This window comes from Naumovozyma dairenensis, chromosome 2 (genome assembly GCF_000227115.2).
Source record: "Naumovozyma dairenensis CBS 421 chromosome 2, complete genome".
Classification (NCBI taxonomy): domain Eukaryota; kingdom Fungi; phylum Ascomycota; class Saccharomycetes; order Saccharomycetales; family Saccharomycetaceae; genus Naumovozyma; species Naumovozyma dairenensis.
Genome location: NC_016480.1, coordinates 1,427,176 through 1,444,325, shown reverse-complemented (window position 1 = coordinate 1,444,325; position 17,150 = coordinate 1,427,176). Strand labels below are relative to the sequence as shown.

The 17,150-nt window shown below is 33.7% G+C and overlaps 6 protein-coding genes and 1 non-coding gene across 7 annotated transcripts; 1 reads left to right on the top strand and 6 right to left on the bottom strand.

Moving 5' to 3' along the window:
• Nucleotides 1-20: 20 nt before the first annotated feature.
• On the bottom strand, nt 21-92 carry NDAI0Btrna6H. The gene has a single exon. It is a non-coding gene; the product is annotated as a tRNA-His (tRNA).
• Nucleotides 93-2,415: 2,323 nt separating this feature from the next.
• On the bottom strand, nt 2,416-5,148 carry GPH1 (glycogen phosphorylase; the record flags this gene model as incomplete). Its single annotated transcript, XM_003668823.1, has 1 exon — nt 2,416-5,148. One exon carries the CDS (start codon nt 5,146-5,148, stop codon nt 2,416-2,418), a length of 2,733 nt encoding a protein of 910 aa, XP_003668871.1.
• Nucleotides 5,149-6,673: 1,525 nt separating this feature from the next.
• Nucleotides 6,674-8,938, bottom strand: KRE6 (beta-glucan synthesis-associated protein KRE6; the record flags this gene model as incomplete). Its single annotated transcript, XM_003668822.1, has 1 exon — nt 6,674-8,938. One exon carries the CDS (start codon nt 8,936-8,938, stop codon nt 6,674-6,676), a length of 2,265 nt encoding a protein of 754 aa, XP_003668870.1.
• A 1,098-nt stretch (nt 8,939-10,036) lies between these two features.
• On the bottom strand, nt 10,037-10,972 carry CUR1 (Cur1p; the record flags this gene model as incomplete). The annotated part of the gene is made up of 1 exon (XM_003668821.1): nt 10,037-10,972. The coding sequence occupies one exon, from the start codon at nt 10,970-10,972 to the stop codon at nt 10,037-10,039; it is 936 nt and encodes a 311-aa protein (XP_003668869.1).
• A 758-nt stretch (nt 10,973-11,730) lies between these two features.
• Nucleotides 11,731-13,656, top strand: NCA2 (Nca2p; the record flags this gene model as incomplete). The annotated part of the gene is made up of 1 exon (XM_003668820.1): nt 11,731-13,656. The coding sequence occupies one exon, from the start codon at nt 11,731-11,733 to the stop codon at nt 13,654-13,656; it is 1,926 nt and encodes a 641-aa protein (XP_003668868.1).
• Nucleotides 13,657-14,054: 398 nt separating this feature from the next.
• Nucleotides 14,055-14,762, bottom strand: PIN3 (Pin3p; the record flags this gene model as incomplete). The annotated part of the gene is made up of 1 exon (XM_003668819.1): nt 14,055-14,762. The coding sequence occupies one exon, from the start codon at nt 14,760-14,762 to the stop codon at nt 14,055-14,057; it is 708 nt and encodes a 235-aa protein (XP_003668867.1).
• Nucleotides 14,763-15,516: 754 nt separating this feature from the next.
• On the bottom strand, nt 15,517-16,599 carry NDAI0B05910 (uncharacterized protein; the record flags this gene model as incomplete). Its single annotated transcript, XM_003668818.1, has 1 exon — nt 15,517-16,599. One exon carries the CDS (start codon nt 16,597-16,599, stop codon nt 15,517-15,519), a length of 1,083 nt encoding a protein of 360 aa, XP_003668866.1.
• Between the last annotated feature and the right edge of the window lie 551 nt (nt 16,600-17,150).

Below are 17,150 nucleotides of genomic sequence, written 5' to 3'. Positions count from 1 at the left end.
AATTCAAAAAAATTTAAATATGCCATCTCCTAGAATCGAACAAGGGTTTCATCGGCCACAACGATGTGTACTAACCACTATACTAAGATGGCATATTAATTAAAATTTTATAAACCATTTTAGTAGACATATTATACGAAAAACATGTTGCTTAACTACTGATTTAAAGACACTATATTTCAGTAATACAGTCAATTAAAGTTAACGAATAACGTTTGAATTTGTTTGAATTTCATATGAATATTGGATTATGTCAGGTAAAAAACGATATTATATGCTATTTATTCGAAGCATATTGCTTTTTAGGGAATATAACATATTAAACCATATATTGGATGCAGATTAGACTGCAGGACCTGACCTTATAGGTAGATTCGTTGCAGAATTGCTCCTCCCCGTCCTAGGACAGGAGAGTAATATATATTATACACTTTACATATGGAATAAAAATTTTCTTATATAGAAAACATATATCGTGTTGTACGAAACCACGTGTCTGTACACTATGTGCCAGATACATTATAATTCCGACATACCACCCTACAATCGATATTGGCGAAATCGTTCGGTATTATTATACCTTTAGCGATTCCACTTTTAATTCCATATATTCCAACTCTACCACCCGAATTAGAAGCTGGGCAGCGCCTGTTCGAAGCTTGTAGTTGAGTAGAAGATTGAAATAAACGTTACGAAGTATGGGTAATGACATATACCACCCCACTCAAAAAAATTAGACTTAGACGGTCATAAATTTATCATGGCAGAGGTAACAAAATAGTGGATACTTGTCAACGGAACATGGGTTTTTTTTTATAGTTAGCGCCGTAGATGATGCGTTTGCAATGTCGAATTTTTAGTTTTCTATTGCAAAAGATGTTAAAAACTAGTTATGAGTTGAATGTTTCAATCACCCGCAAGTGAAGAATGGGTTTTCGGATTCGGGTCAGTGGTCTTGATAGTCTTTCGATATCTTAAGGTAAATACGGTGAGAGGGATTCGTATAGTTGACGACTCGTGTCCCCATGTATACCATAGTTTAGATAACTTAATGGATGGCTCGCTGGTACCACTAGTAACTGTATGTGAACAATTTGGCAGATATTGATAATTGGTTCTTGGCAATCTTACTCATGTAGGTATCTGGTCCTTGGCTATTTGGCGCATGTAGGCGTCTGGTTCTCAGCTTGTTGGCGCTTGTGCATCTGGTTCGCAGCTTGTCGGCTCATATGAGCATCTAGTACTTGGCGGTGGCACTCATGTGTGCATCTAGTGCTTGGCGATATGGTTCCGGCTCTCGGGCTCTGGGAAACTCAATATGCTCTGTGACTCTGGCAATATTGGTGCATGGCTCTATGACTCTTGGCTATAATGGCTCGGCAGCTTTTGAACAATGGCTATATTGGCTCGGCAGCCTGTGAACGCTGGCTCTATTGGCTCGTCAGCCTTCGGACACTGACTCTAATGGTCCTGTGCAATAGAATACGTTATTCAATGAACTCCTTATTGTCTGATAGTGACTTATGTAGGTTCGTTGTAGCACTTATACTAATATGTGACTTGTAACCGTTCTGATCTGAATGTGTATGTGATTGTTTCAAAGACATAATCTAGGCCTATTCATGCCTATCTATGGATTGTCCAAAAATAGAGGGCTGGACACAAATAGTTGTGATCTCTAACTTAATAGGTCACAGAAGGTTGGATATTTCCAGTAGCATCCAAAGGGTATATGTAATTCCGTAGCAGCAATCAGTTACTACGCACCATCTATTGATCCTCAAATCTTAACAACCCTTGCGGTCAGGGTGCAACTTTAAACGCTACCATATTCGAAGCATATTGCTTTTTAGGGAATATAACATATTAAACCATATATTGGATGCAGATTAGACTGCAGGACCTGACCTTATAGGTAGATTCGTTGCAGAATTGCTCCTCCCCGTCCTAGGACAGGAGAGTAATATATATTATACACTTTACATATGGAATAAAAATTTTCTTATATAGAAAACATATATCGTGTTGTACGAAACCACGTGTCTGTACACTATGTGCCAGATACATTATAATTCCGACACTATTAGATTTTATAACTAAATAAGCCTGGAATTTTTTTGTATATATGCTTTATATAACTACAGACTTCTCACTCATAGGATGTAGAGGATCAGAATTTTCCAAAAGGCACGTAGAAGAAAGGAAACACCAACTCTAACATTATGATCCTTTCTTAAGGTTCTTTTATCAACAAGATCTTTTGATTAAAAAATTAATTTATCACTATTTTATGTAAACAAAATAAATTATATTGTATATATGTGTATATTAGGAAAAGGAAAGTTTTATTAACAAAAATGGTAGGAAAATAATAGACCATTTTTTTTTCATTTATCATTATCATTAGTGTCATTTTCAATTTTTGACAGGTTCGACGTTCCAAATAGTATCAGCGTATTCTTCAATACAACGATCACTACTAAAGAAACCAATATTAGCGACACTTAAAATAGACTTCTTTAACCATTCATCCTTATTTTCATGGAAAACTTGATCAACCAATTCTTGAGTAGCAATATAGGAATCAAAATCATCACTAACTAAATAGTAATCACCATGATGTTTGATACCATCAACTAAAGGTTTAAATTCATTTGGATTTTCTGGAGAAAATGTGCCATTGGCGACATATTCCAAGACTTTTTCTAAATCAGCTGGTAAATCTTGTGTATGAACTTGATGGTTATATCTTAATTCTTCAACATTTTCACTCAAATTACCGAATAAGAAAATATTATCCTCACCAATTTCTCTTGTAATTTCCACATTAGCACCATCAACTGTACCAATAATCAAACCACCATTCATGACAAATTTCATATTAGATGTACCAGAAGCTTCAGTACCTGCGGTGGAGATATGTTCACTTAAATCACTAGCAGGTATAATAATTTCAGCTTTAGAAACATTATATTCAGGAATAAAGAAAACCTTCAATAAATCTTCAATTTCTGGATCATTATTAACCACTTCAGCAACAGAATTGATTAATTTAATAATCAATTTAGCCATATAATAACCTGGAGCACTCTTACCACCAAAGATGGAGACTTTACGTGGGAACTTCTTTGCCACTTCTTCAATAGCAGCACCATTTTCAAGCATGGTCTTCATGGCTAAATAACGGTAAATGACACCAAATATATTCATTTGTTGACGTTTATATTCGTGAATACGTTTAACTTGAATATCGAATAAAGTTTCATTAATATGTTCTCTATCAATGATATCAACACCATCATTTAATTTCTTAATCAAATCAGCTAATCTAATCTTATTATGTAATTTAACTTCATCCCATTCCTTTTGGAAATCTTTATTATCAACAAATTTACTCAATTCAGTCAAATTAGCCATATTTAATAAATAATCTTCATTTGGATCATTCAATGTCTTACTAATTAAGGCAGCTAATTTTGGATTTGCTTGTTTTAACCATCTTCTTGGAGTAATACCATTAGTAACATTAACGAATTTAGATGGACCATAAAATTTAACGAAATCAGCGAAAATAGTAGTCTTAATTAATTCAGAATGCAATTCAGCAACACCATTAACTTTATGAGAACCTACAATAGCTAAGAAAGCCATTCTAATTTGTCTTTCAGAATTACTCTCTTCAATGATAGAAATACGTGATAATAAATCCATATCCTTAGGGAATTTCTTTGCAACATCCTTTAAGAAGAACCAATTAATATCGTAAATGATTTCCAAATGTCTTGGTAATAAATGTCCGAATAAACTAATTGGCCATTTTTCTAAAGCTTCTTGCATGACAGTATGATTTGTGTAGGAGAAAGTATGTGTAACGATATCCCAAGCTTCATGCCAATCTAATTTTTCTGAATCGACAAGAACTCTTTGTAATTCCACAATGGCTAAAGTTGGATGAGTATCGTTCAATTGAATAGCAATTTGATCAGGGAATTCACTCCATGGTCTCTTTGATTTCTTAAATCTCCTAACGATATCATGTAAAGAGGCAGCACACCAGAAATATTGTTGTTTTAATCTTAATTCTTTACCTTGTTCGAAATTATCATTTGGATATAGACAAGCGGTAATGGATTCAGCACGTTGTTGTTGAGCAACAGAATTTTTATAATCACCACTATTGAATTTGGCGAAATCAAATTCAGTTGTTGGACGAGCTTGCCATAATCTTAAATTATTAACATTATTTGTCTTGAACCCAGGGACTGGGAAATCGTAAGCGACAGCAAGAACCCTTTCGCTACCAATCCATTGAGCAGGTTCTAAAGTAGAACTCTTTGATTCAGGTCTATCCACATAACCATAGAAAGTAACAGGAATTTGAACTTCATTACGTTCAATTTCCCAAGCATTACCAAAATTTAACCAATAGTCTGGTGTTTCCACTTGATAACCATCAATAATTTTTTGAGCAAAGATACCATATTGATAACGCAACCCGTACCCCCAAGCGGGGATATTTTCAGTAGCCATCGAATCAACAAAACAAGCAGCTAGACGACCTAACCCACCATTACCTAACCCTGCGTCAGGTTCTTGTTCCAATACATCTTCTAATTTAAACCCTAATTCATCCAGAGCACCACTAATAACTTTTCTTGAATCTTCTTTTGGTTTTTCAGTATTGTTAGAATCTCCCGTGGAATCTTTAGTTTCCTCATCTTTTATATCCATATTAATCAAAGCATTATCCAAAGCTCTCCCCATTAAGAATTCCAAAGATAAATAATAAACTCTCTTTGGATCTCTAGTGGTGAATTTTTGTTGAGTCTTATTCCAATCAATGATCAAATTATCACGAATACTCATTGAAGTAGCTTCATAAGCAGCCAAATCATCACAATTGTATAAAGATCTAGCTAAAGTGGTCTCCACGTGGTCGATGAACCTATCTTGGAAATCTTCACCGTCTGTAAATTTCTTAACTTGATGTTTATTCCATAAAGCACGAGACTTTAAGGGAATCATGGTATCAATTGATTTGATTTCATTTGGCAAGAACCCTGTTAATCTTCTTGTAAGACGAGGAATTTGTCTTGGGGAACTTGGTTCCTCCGTGATCATATCATTGGCGGTACTAGTACTGACCATGATGAATAGTTGTTTATTTGTTTTTTTTGGTTATTTCTTTTCTTCTTCTTTACTACCGGTTGATGTAGTAGTAGTAGTAGTAGTATTAGAAGTGGCCAGAGTTCAGTTACATAATATCCGAAAAAAGAAAATAGGTTGAGAAAGTTGAGAAACTAATAGTGAAAAATGTTAGCTAATTAAACAAGAAAAAATGTCAAGAAATACCCTCTCTTTATATAGAACTGAGGTCGAAGATCTAACTGAAAAGTATACTTACTTATATTGTTCATATTAGCAAGGGGTGGCTTCCTCTCCGGGGAACACAGTACGCAGACGCATTTACGTATTTCCCTTGAGGGCAAGGGGGTACTCGCCGCCAACTTCCAATTTGCTGTTGCTTGCTTGCTTACTATACTGTACTATACTGTACTATACCATGGTATACTATGGTATGTGGAGTGTTTGCTTCAGTCAGGAAACACTCCCTCCCCTTCCCCGACGCCCCCCCCTTTTTTTATTATATACCACGGAATCTGCTAAGTAACCCCACGCACGTTCGCTCAACAAACAAACAAACACCTTAAGGGACAGTTCCGAATCTGTCTGAGTTTTTACCTCGAAGAAAAGAAATGATGCAATCGGCCCGAACCGAATATTCACAAACAGATTAGATTATACCAGTATACGGACGGCCGTTAGTTTCCGTATAGTAAGATGAACAAAGGAAGCTGATCCGTAATATACCTTCTTCCAAGAGGTCTTATAAATAGAACATCTTAAACACGTACGTATTCCTCTGAGGTAGTTGGTTTTTGCTGTCAAAAACATTCACACCATCTTCGACCGATCAAATGGAGTATATAGTTCCTAGCCTTGGCACTTTATAGTATGACAATATCGATGTATGGAGTTTCTCCCTTCAGAACAATCTACCCTTGTCCCTTGTAACCTCGATATATATTTACTTGTGATGTTTATTATTATATTTTTTGGTGTTTGAATAATATAGATTTCAGCCCTCAATGTCTCCTAATAAACTCCGTAGAAGTATATCTACAGATATCTATATCCCTTCATTTTCTCACCGCGCTTGAAACCAAAAATTACTATAACAAACAGTACGGAGCAACTCTTATCTGATGTACGTCCTCACTCCGGACTCCCCAATATATTAATATTGTGATGCCAAGACATATTGATTATTAAAAAACAGTATCCTCAGATTCGGTGTAACCTACGTACGTCAATCTGTACTTTTTCCTCGATGATCTAAATTAACATCTCACTCAATAAAATGTCTCTTTTCTGTTAATATTAATCTTTACTCTTAATAATAATAATTTCTTTTTTTCTTTTTTTTTTTTTTTGTTACACAGTACAAGTCAATCTTTTGTGGTTGGTTTATAAATACAATATATAGGTTTTATTATAATATACTTAAAATAATGTAACATGCAGGTTTATAGTTAGGACTCGCTAACTAACAATTTTTTCTTTTCTTTTAATCTCGTTTTATTTGCGTTTTTATTTTTCCCTCCCATTTCTATCATGATAATGCTTTGAATTTTGAACTTTGACAATTACCAGTTAATGAATTCTTTGGGAATGTGAACCCTGCATCTTTCCAATTGGTCAAATTAGGATTCGTATAAGCAACCAAATGATCTTGAATATAATCATACGTTGGATAATCAGTTGGATCACATGTAATAGAAACTGTATCATTTGGTTGATAAATTCTCACATAATCAATTGACATTGTTACTGGGAAAAAAATGTATTGCCAATCAATATAAGCCCAATTATTTGATATACCTAAATTCATAATAATTGACATTGGTTCTTTACTAATCCTTCTCCAACCAATATTACCATTTGGATGTAATGCCTTAGCATATATAGTATAAGTTGGTGTATCACCAACAAACCAACGAATATAACCATCATCATTATCATTCAAATATTCAATGGCATATTTTTGATAATAACCAGCATCTGGACCAAATTCATACCATGTAGTATTTAATGTAGACACTGCAGAAACAGCTTGTTGGAATGGTCCACCACAATATGTATTCATAACAGTTGTAGTAAAGTTATATATTTCAATGTAATCATAATCTGGGATATACCAAATATCGAATGGAGCTACTTGTAATGATTGAGATGCAACACCAACACCAATGACTGTATCCACTTCACCTTCTATAATATCAATTTCAGGAGCACCTCTTCCTACACCAGGGTTTGGATGATCTTCACCATCACAAGTACATGCGCTTAATTTTTGACCTGGTAAATAAGAAATCCCATCAGGTGAACTTTGATTTGGTGTTATACCAGCATCACAAGATTCATAAGAATAAGGCCAAACACCCTCAGTACTTGCTAAAAAGCCAGGTCTTGCAAGGTTACCCATTGTCCATAGACCGGGCCATAACCCAGTGACTCTACCATAATTTGGTAAATTTGCAGAAATTTCTATGATCCCCTGAGTGAAACATAATTTATTCCAACTTTGTATCATACCCGATCTATAATATAAATTATGATTCTTATATGCATCCATTCTTAATTTTAAAGTACCATTCACTGTGGTGGAAGCATCAGGAGAATACCATTCTAAATCCTTGGTGGCATCATAATGAATATCTGGAGCAGTCCAATATTGATCATCACCATCATAAAAAGTTCTCCCATTAGCATTAAATTCATCAGAAAAGACTAATTTCCAATATGAGCCGTCTAATGCTTGTCTTGAATAAGCATTACTTGGAGTATCATCATCCACTAGGTTTGTTCTAATTGCGGATAATTGAGGATATTGATATAAGGTTAAATATTCAATGACTTGTGGTACAGGATCAGGATGATCAGTAACACCAGTGAAAGTTAATGCTGGTAATACGATGAAGATCATTATTATTGCTATGAAAAGCAAAAAGATACCCATTAACCCACCGAATGATTTTTTATCCATGTTTTTAAAATCATCCATAAATCTTCTTTTATCAAGACGTGCTTCTTCTTCTGGATCAGGATTATGTAAATGATCATCATCTTCCTTTTCATCTTTTAATAGAGGGAATGAAGATGTTGGATATCCACCAAATGGTGAAAAATCTTGTTCACCTAGGAAAGGGTTGTTAGAAACGAAAGATGATTTTGATTCAATACCAGGTGATGATGAAGAATTTTTCGTAATATTTGGAGAAGAAGAATATTGATTATTATTATTATTATTATTATTTTGTTGTTGCCCATGAATCATAGATGGCACTCTTGAACCAACTACAGGGTATCTATCGAATGCAGGTGGCGATAGGATATCATTAGTTGAGATTCCCGTACTTAATGAAGTGGAAGATGGGAAAGATTTTTGTTGTGGAGGTAAGAGGAATGAATTTTCTGGAAGTTTATTGTTTACTGAACTACCATTTTTCGAGTAATAACCTTTATATTCTGAGACACCATTATTATTCGTATTCATATTATTGGTGTTATGTAATAAAGAAATTTCGCTATTCTCACGATTTGCATTTTTTTGATAATGTATGGAAGAATTTGAATCTGAATTATTTACATAACCTTCTTCATCGCTTGCAATAAATGGATTTGAAGCTCTTTTTATTTGATGTTGTTGTTGATTTAGATCATTATCATTACTACTATCATCCATATTTAATAATGGAGGTGGAGATTGCGTATCAGATAGAAAGGGATCACTATTATTATTATTGTTAGCATTATTATTATTGTCCAGACTTAGCGAACTAAAATTATGCGGGTTTGTTAGATTCCTTACAACCATTTTTTTTTTGTTTAGAAATCTGATATGTTTTTGTCGTGTTTTTGTTTCAGTATGATTTTTACAGATGTTTTCTCGTTGATTGCTATTGCGACGTATAACTTGCTTGTAAATAAACAGGAAAAGAATGTGAAGATGTACCTATCTATAATATGGGTAAAGTAAAGCGATGGATGGAGATTCAAACGAAATACTGTCTGTAAAACTGTTTCAGAGTCAACAACTGTTATGACCTTTCTTAACAATGACTTTTGAGTAAATGGCTGACGGTCTACCTAGTTATTGTCTGAATGAATAAGTAATATACACAACTAGATCCACAACAAAGTTTCCAAGACAAACAAAAAATTTCGAGGCAGTTTTGCTATATAGAAGCTGAACTTTGCTGTATACCTGAAAAGTTTTGTTTCTGTATTCTATTGTTTGTTTTGCTTTTTTTTCTTTTGTTACTGTTTGTTTCTCGAAAGCAAAAAAAAAAATATAAAAAACGTTACGATTTCACGAGCTGTTGACAAGTTTGGCGGAGACAGTTAGCGGATCATGGTTCTAGAATTAGACTGTAAGTGCAGTTTATTTCAACAGCTTTAAAGATGTGCGTGCGGTACGTTGTTCCGTGCCTCTTTTAGTCCACATTTCGCCCCAATGGGGAAATCTTCTTTTTGATCCAAGACGCCAAAAAAATCGGAAGACGCGTCTTTGTTTGTTTTGTTGCGGAAGAAAACGAAACAACAAACAACACAGCCTTCATAGGGTAACCCTAATGGTCATAAAAATACAAGAGCTAAATATAGAAAAGGCACATTAGTGCTCTTGAGCGTGACGCGAAAAGGGAACGTCACAAAAAAACTATAACGACAGACAGAAGAGCCATTGGAAATAAATACATACGTATATAAATGCTGCGGTATCATAAATAATTCATTATAATTGTGTGAAAAAAACAACATCAAATTATTTCGTGGCTATAAAGTAGAATAGATGACTCATATATCATTAAGTAACGTTAACATTAGATTATTATGGTTTTTTATAGATTTTTTATATGTATATACTATGCAAATTAGTGAAATGTACCATTTTTTTTATGGTGAGTTTGTTTAATTATATGGCCTCTTCGACAATGGCATTACCACTGGGTATCCATAATAAAGAATCATTGTATTTGGCGACTTCTTCATCGTCTATTTCTTCCAAAATTGGGGAATGAATCACAATATTTTTCTTTTCATTCTTCGCTTCCTTTAGATGTTGGGGGAAACTACCAGAATCATCGTTACTATTACTTGATTTGTGATATGATGAATGTCTTGATTTTTTATGCGTGCTATGATGGGAGTGATGATGACGATGACGATGATGTTGAGGGCGAGAAGTTTTCTTGTTTCCATCAAGAGTCAATCCAATTTTTAAAATTGCGAGATCATATGAATCATTCTCGTTATCATTATCTATTTTAAATTCTAAAATATTGAAATCATCAAATTCATGAGGAAGGTCCAAATCCTGTGCTATTTGATCCTTACAGCTTTGAATTCTAAGTTCATCACCTCTATGATTCAACTCTAATTGATAATCTTTGAATGAATCTTTAACGATTTGCTTCTCCATCGCGGAGATATCCAATTTATTCATAATTCTTTTCGTAAGAAGCTCGTCTTCTTTAGGAGTAATTCCTACTTCCATATAATATTGATTACCAAATGAATCTTCAATGATGTTATAAGTTGGATTATAATTCTGTTCTTTCAAATCTTTAATTTTTTCATTGATAGAATTTGTGAAGATATGTTTCGGTATACGTTTCATTAAGGATAAAACCATAGTACTTTCATCATCCTTTTGATTCAAGGAATAACTTAGAGATGTTTTCTTTGCATGGTGTTGTGTTCCGCTTGAAATGATATTATTATTCGTTCTCCTTCTCTTGATATCCGATGGATAATAAGTGAGATTGTCATATGATTCGGGCTGGTTAGAGAGTTGTTGAAATATTGGTAAAGTATCAAAAAGAGTTGGGGAATTGTAAAATGAAAACATTTTTGTAGTATATATTTTTTAAGCTTTCTTCAGTTGATATGGAAATTCTGTTTGATCTAGTGTAAATGCGATGACAGGGTACTGAAGGTATAAAAGTATGTGTAGTCTACTAAGAGGGTATTTCACTTGGAATGATCCTCTAAATGTAAAAAAGTCGCATCATGTTCTTTTATACCTACAAGTTCAAATACTCATGTACAAATATCTTGAATTTTTACCAATAGTCAACCATTCAATCAATTATTTCCTGTATATTGAATATAGGTCTTCTGGAATCTTCCTGCTTGTTCTTCACACGTCTTTCGCGTCAGATTGTACGGCCGTAGAATATTCTAGAAGAAGAAGAGGAAGATGTTGTTCATCAAGTATCCTCTGATGTTACCACGGATACCTTCGGACTTTTTTTCTTTTTTTTTTTGGTGAAATTTATAGAATTTGTAGTTCCTCCCGTTGGTTCCTAATCTAAGCTAGACTAATCTAATCTACTCTAATTGGTTTCATCAAAATAGGGTTTCCAGACAGGCTAGCTAGTTCTATTCACGAACTGACATCATTCAAACTGTAATTCGGGGACACAATTGCATATGCCCAAACATTCTTTCTTCTATATGCTATCCTATGACAATTTAACAGAAGTATTTTTCGTTTTAGTGTAGAGATATACTTTATAGTCTGCAGACCTTGGCTAAAGGAAAAGGAAGGCTAGACAAATTAACTTGACTGGTGACGTTGTAAACAAGAGCGAAAAAAGAAGAAAAATGATATTCGATAATGCGATCAAATCAATTTTCCAAGATATTGACACTGAATTAGAATCTGTCCTTAAACAAGAGACACAATTTGAAAATAAAAATTTAAGGGCTCCGACGGAAAAGGATGATGGTGATAACGTATCCATTGAAGATTTGACAGTTTTACAAAACCAGTTGCAAACAGTAAAAGATATTGTTGCCCAACTTATAAAAACAATTGATAAAAGAAACAATAGCAACAATAACAGTAATGAGAAGCTCAACATCCCATATGCTAAACTGTCTGAAATATCTCAAAATCGAGATATATACCAGAATCATAGAAAACCATCCTTACTTCCTTATAAGATAACCAAAATTATTGAAAAATATATCATTACCATATGCTTCTATGTTATATTAAATGAGACACTAAATGCATTAGCCATAGCGTACGATACTCAGAAATATTATAAAACCCTTGAGAAATCTCTTTTATGGATGGCTATTTATGGAATTCAACATTCAATACCAAAATTATATTCATTTACAACTAACATCATTAAGGATATCCCACCATTATCCCCTTCCTCTTCTTCGTCATATTTAGCTAAACAGAGAAACAACTTCAACCCAAGTAACGTTATTTTAAAAGTAAAACCATCCATTCATAAACTATTCATGATCCGGGGATTCCAAATAGTAGGAAGTGTACCAAGTTTTTATAATGACACAATAAATTTCACAAAATTAATTCTCAATTTACCTCAATGGATAATAAAACAAGATATAATTGATAAAATACAATTGATTGATTCAGGTCTAAACCATTGGACATCATCATTTGGTGAATTAATCAATCATTTCTTTGCAAATAATTCTTCATCTGCAATACCATCTATAACGACATTATCAAATTTCTTACCATCTGATAAAGATGTGACTAACAATGATGACTCGTTACAAAACCTTGTCATAAAGACCCAATTATTTCAAAAGGAAAACCAACTAAAATCCATAAGAAAACCAAATATCTTAACAAGATATTGGCCCACATTATTACTAACATTATTATACGGTCCCAACTCCGTCAATTTAATCTGGAATCACAGAGATGACATTCTAAGATTCATAAATGAAAACATTTTCCAATTCATTAATGGATTAATCAAAAATTGGATCTGGATACCATTACAAAATATTTGGGCCACTGTGAAACATGATGATTCCAGTTCAATGGCAATGATCTCAAAAGGTTCATTAGATTCTGAAATGAATTCATTAACGAGAATGATAGTAAGTTTTGTCCTAGAGAATTCTGCCACACAATCTCCATCTCCAGAGAATACTATTGATACTGAATCATTAGTACGTGAAGTGGAACATGGCGATTTGACTAGATTTATGGAACTTTATGAGAATCAATTACATCATCCTTTGAAGAATATCGTTTCAGGGAAATTAATTAGATCAATTTTAATTCAAGTACAAAAGACAAAAGTGGATGGATCAATGGCTTTGAATGGTATTGATAAGATGCTACAATCACAACAATTGGTGTTTGGTGTAGTGGCCATGTCTCCTGCTGTGTTGATCGTTTATTTTTTGACAAATTCCATTGTTAAATTTATAAAAATGGGAAATATTTGGTCTAGATTACAGCATACTAAGGATGCCTTGAGTATTAGTTTGAATAATGTAGAAAGAATCTTAAACAATATTGCTAATGCTCAGAAGACAAATGAGGATCACAATGAAACAATGTTTTATAAACAAGGATTATTGACTTTGGAAGTGTCAAATATGTATAATTTCGGAAAAGCAGTTATACCATCTTCAAGAAAAAAGGAATGGATTAGAGATGTAGAAGAAATTTTGAGTAATGATTTAAACTATATTGGTAAGTTACAAGTGATTAAGAGAATTTACCATGCCTACGGGAAATACTTTTAAAAAAAAAAAAGAAGTTATGGAAAATTCATTTAGAAATTGATCATATATATGTATATTTTATGTATTAATTAATTAAATGTATAGTAAATGATGGAATGAAACTTTCTAAAATAAAAAATAAAAAAAAGGCTAGGTGGATTCCAACGATTGTATAAAAGAAATAGACATAAAATAAAGGTTTTCTCACCTATCATATAATTCATTGAACATTTCTGTTAAACATATGATTGCTTTCAGTTATCGACGTCATCATCATTAGTGGCTGTTCTCGATCGAATATTGATTCTTTATCATCGTTATTATTTCATCAGGGAAAAAATTATTTTCAATATAGATTTCAATACTAAGAAAAGACACGAGAAAGATCGGTGGGAATGTAACATGTAAAAAATGTAGAATTAAAAGATACTATTGACGATATCAGACCCTATAGTGGCACCAGCACCAAAGATCGCAGCATTACCTAATTTACTACCGAATTTTTTTAAATGTTCACCGGTATGATGATGATGTTGCTGTTGTGGTTGCTGCTGTTGTGGTTGTTGCTGGACTTGTTGCTGGACTTGTTGCACCGGTTGTGGAGGTGGTATATATTGAGCCTGTGGTTGTTGTGCAGGTTGTTGATAGTAATTTGTAGATGCAGGTGGGAAAGGTGGTTGATAAGAGACATTACTGGATGAATGAATAGATTGTGTTTCGACGGAAGCTTGATATTGAGGAGGACCAGGAGTTAAACGTGTCTTTGAAGGTTGAGAGGTACCTGAAAATGCAGGTCTAACATAATTAGATGGGAAAATACCTACTTGACCGTTACATTTACCTTTAAACCATTCAGGGGATGGTTTTTCTATGACTTGAATTTTATCACCTGCCTTCAAAGCTAAGTCACCTTCCTGTTGTGGTTCAAATGGATAAATGGCCTCTACATATTCTAGAGTTGGTGCTTGGCTCGAGACTGACTCTCTTGAACCGTTTGGATCATATCTTTGTGGTAATTGGTTGTTAATTTGGTTGAAAGTTTCTTCTGAAATGACATTAGATTCTTTTAGGAAATCTAATTCTGTTCTAATATTTGTTAAGGAACGGTTAATTAGTGAGGCAGACATCTATGATGATTTGTGTATATATCGTATAAGATTGTGACTCTTGGTTATTCTATTTCCTAAATTTTATAAAAAAAATGAACTCTCTCTATATTCGAAAGATCATCCTGCCTTTATTCAGTCAATAAAAATTTGATCATTCCTTCCTTGCTCAAACCCAAGATCTTAATTCTTCGACGCCTCGTTTACGCCTACATATTTTTGTCTTGTTTGTTCGTTTTTAACGTCAGCGTCTCAAAAAAAAAAAAATCCCTCTGCGGAAATACCAAGAATACTCAAATTGAAGAAGAAACAAAACTTAATGGACTGTAAAAGGAAGTCTTTATTAAAGGGAGTACTCTGTTATCAGAGCAGATTTTTTAATTACGTTTTGAAATATTCCTCGTTTATTGTATAACAAGATATTTTTAAAGTTGGTCAATTTCTGACACATATATATTTCTATCTAACGTATTCATATAATTCAATGAGGGAATTTACGCACAGAAAGGTTGTCATAGATATTATGTATATTTTGTTGTTTTTATCGTATGTATTATTTAAGTTAATTTAAATCTTAAAATAGATATAAACATTCAGTAGAATAAAGTGAAGTAACTTGTTCTAGAAAGAAAGGAAAAATCAACTATAAGAGAAAGTGTAAAATAATAGTGAGTTAAGAGAAAAATAAGTTTTTAATATTATCAGATAGAGAAAAGAAGAGAACTAACACTGGTAAATATTAGACAACATGTCTCATGTAAATATCTTACTTCAACTAACATTTACAATCATTAGTTTTCCCAACGCATTTGCATGCTGAGGGCTTAGGTTTAGAACATTGGCACTCAGCACTTGCAGTACAGGTACATGAAGAACATTTGCATTCACCGCATGTACAATCCTTGGTCTTGGTTGAACATTTGCATGACGATTGTTGAGCATTTGGGCATTGACATTGCATGGTTACCTTACAGGTACATGGGGAGCATTGACAGTCATTAGTCTTAGCAGAGCATTTACAGTCCGTACACTTACGGTCATTATTCTTAGTGGAGCATTGACATGAAGAATCGTTAGTGTTGGAACAACGGCATCCTATAGTTTCAGTACACATGCATGGAGAACATTTGCATTTACCGCATGTACAATCCTTGGTCTTGTTTGAGCATTTGCATGACGATTGTTGAGCATTTTGGCATTGACATTGCATGGTTACCTTACAAGTACATTGTGAACATTGACAATCCGTACACTTACAATCTTTGGTCTTGCTAGAGCATTCACATGATGGTAGTTGACCATTTGTGCATTGACAGTCAGTACACTTACAGTCTTTGGTATTGGCGGAGCATTTGCATACTGAATTCTTAGGTTTAGAACATTGGCATTCAACAATTGCAGAGCACGTGCATGGAGAGCATCTACATGATGATTGTGGAGCGTTTGGGCAGTGACATTCCACGGTTACCTTACAACTACATGGGGAGCATTGGCAGTCAGAACATTTACGGTCATTACTGTTGGTGGAGCATTTGCAGTCAGTACATTCGCAGCCATTAGTCTTGGCAGAACATTTGCATGAAGAATCTTGGATATTTAGAGATTGTAAATGAACTGTTACAGTAGAAGTGCATGGAGAGCATTTGCAATTAGTACACTTACAATCCTTGGTCTTTCTAACACATTTGCATGAAGAATCGTTAATGTTGGAACATTGGCATTCAGCAACTGCAGTGCAGTTGCATGCGGAACATTTGCATTTACCGCATTCACAATCTTTGTTATTGTTGGAGCATTTGCATGATGTGAGTTCACTGTTTGGAGATTGAGTTTGAGTAGTTAAGTCTTGAGAGGACATTATTTCTTTTATTGTTTGTAATTTGTTGCTTGGAAAATATTTGTATGCTATTATTTTTGTTATTTTCTTGATGTTTTTCTTCTTATAAAGAATTGACAATGAAAATAAAGTTAAACTATTCTTGCAATGTTATAGATCCTTCCTTTGTTTTTATATGTTTATTTTTTCCACTTCACTTTATTGCTATGTGTATATTTTTCCGATGTTGAGTTATAATTGCTGTCATTGTCAGCATAAAAAACTTAACTAAGGAAAGGAGAAAATATCAAAAAACGTCTCCTATAAAGGAAAAGCAGCGAAAACATCTCTCTACTCATTAACCTTTCGCTTGTCAAAGACAATACTAGCCCATCGACAAAAAACTCTCTGTTGCGGACTTTTTGCTGCCCATCAGGAGTTGCGTTATATTTACTGCTAGTACGTATGAATAATACTTTAAAATAGACGATCGCACTTATTCTTAGTAACATTGTAGGCACATTTTAACTCATATATTGCTTGTGGAAACTGTAGAATGAAAAAGNGACGAGAGAGAGAGAGAGAGAGAGGAG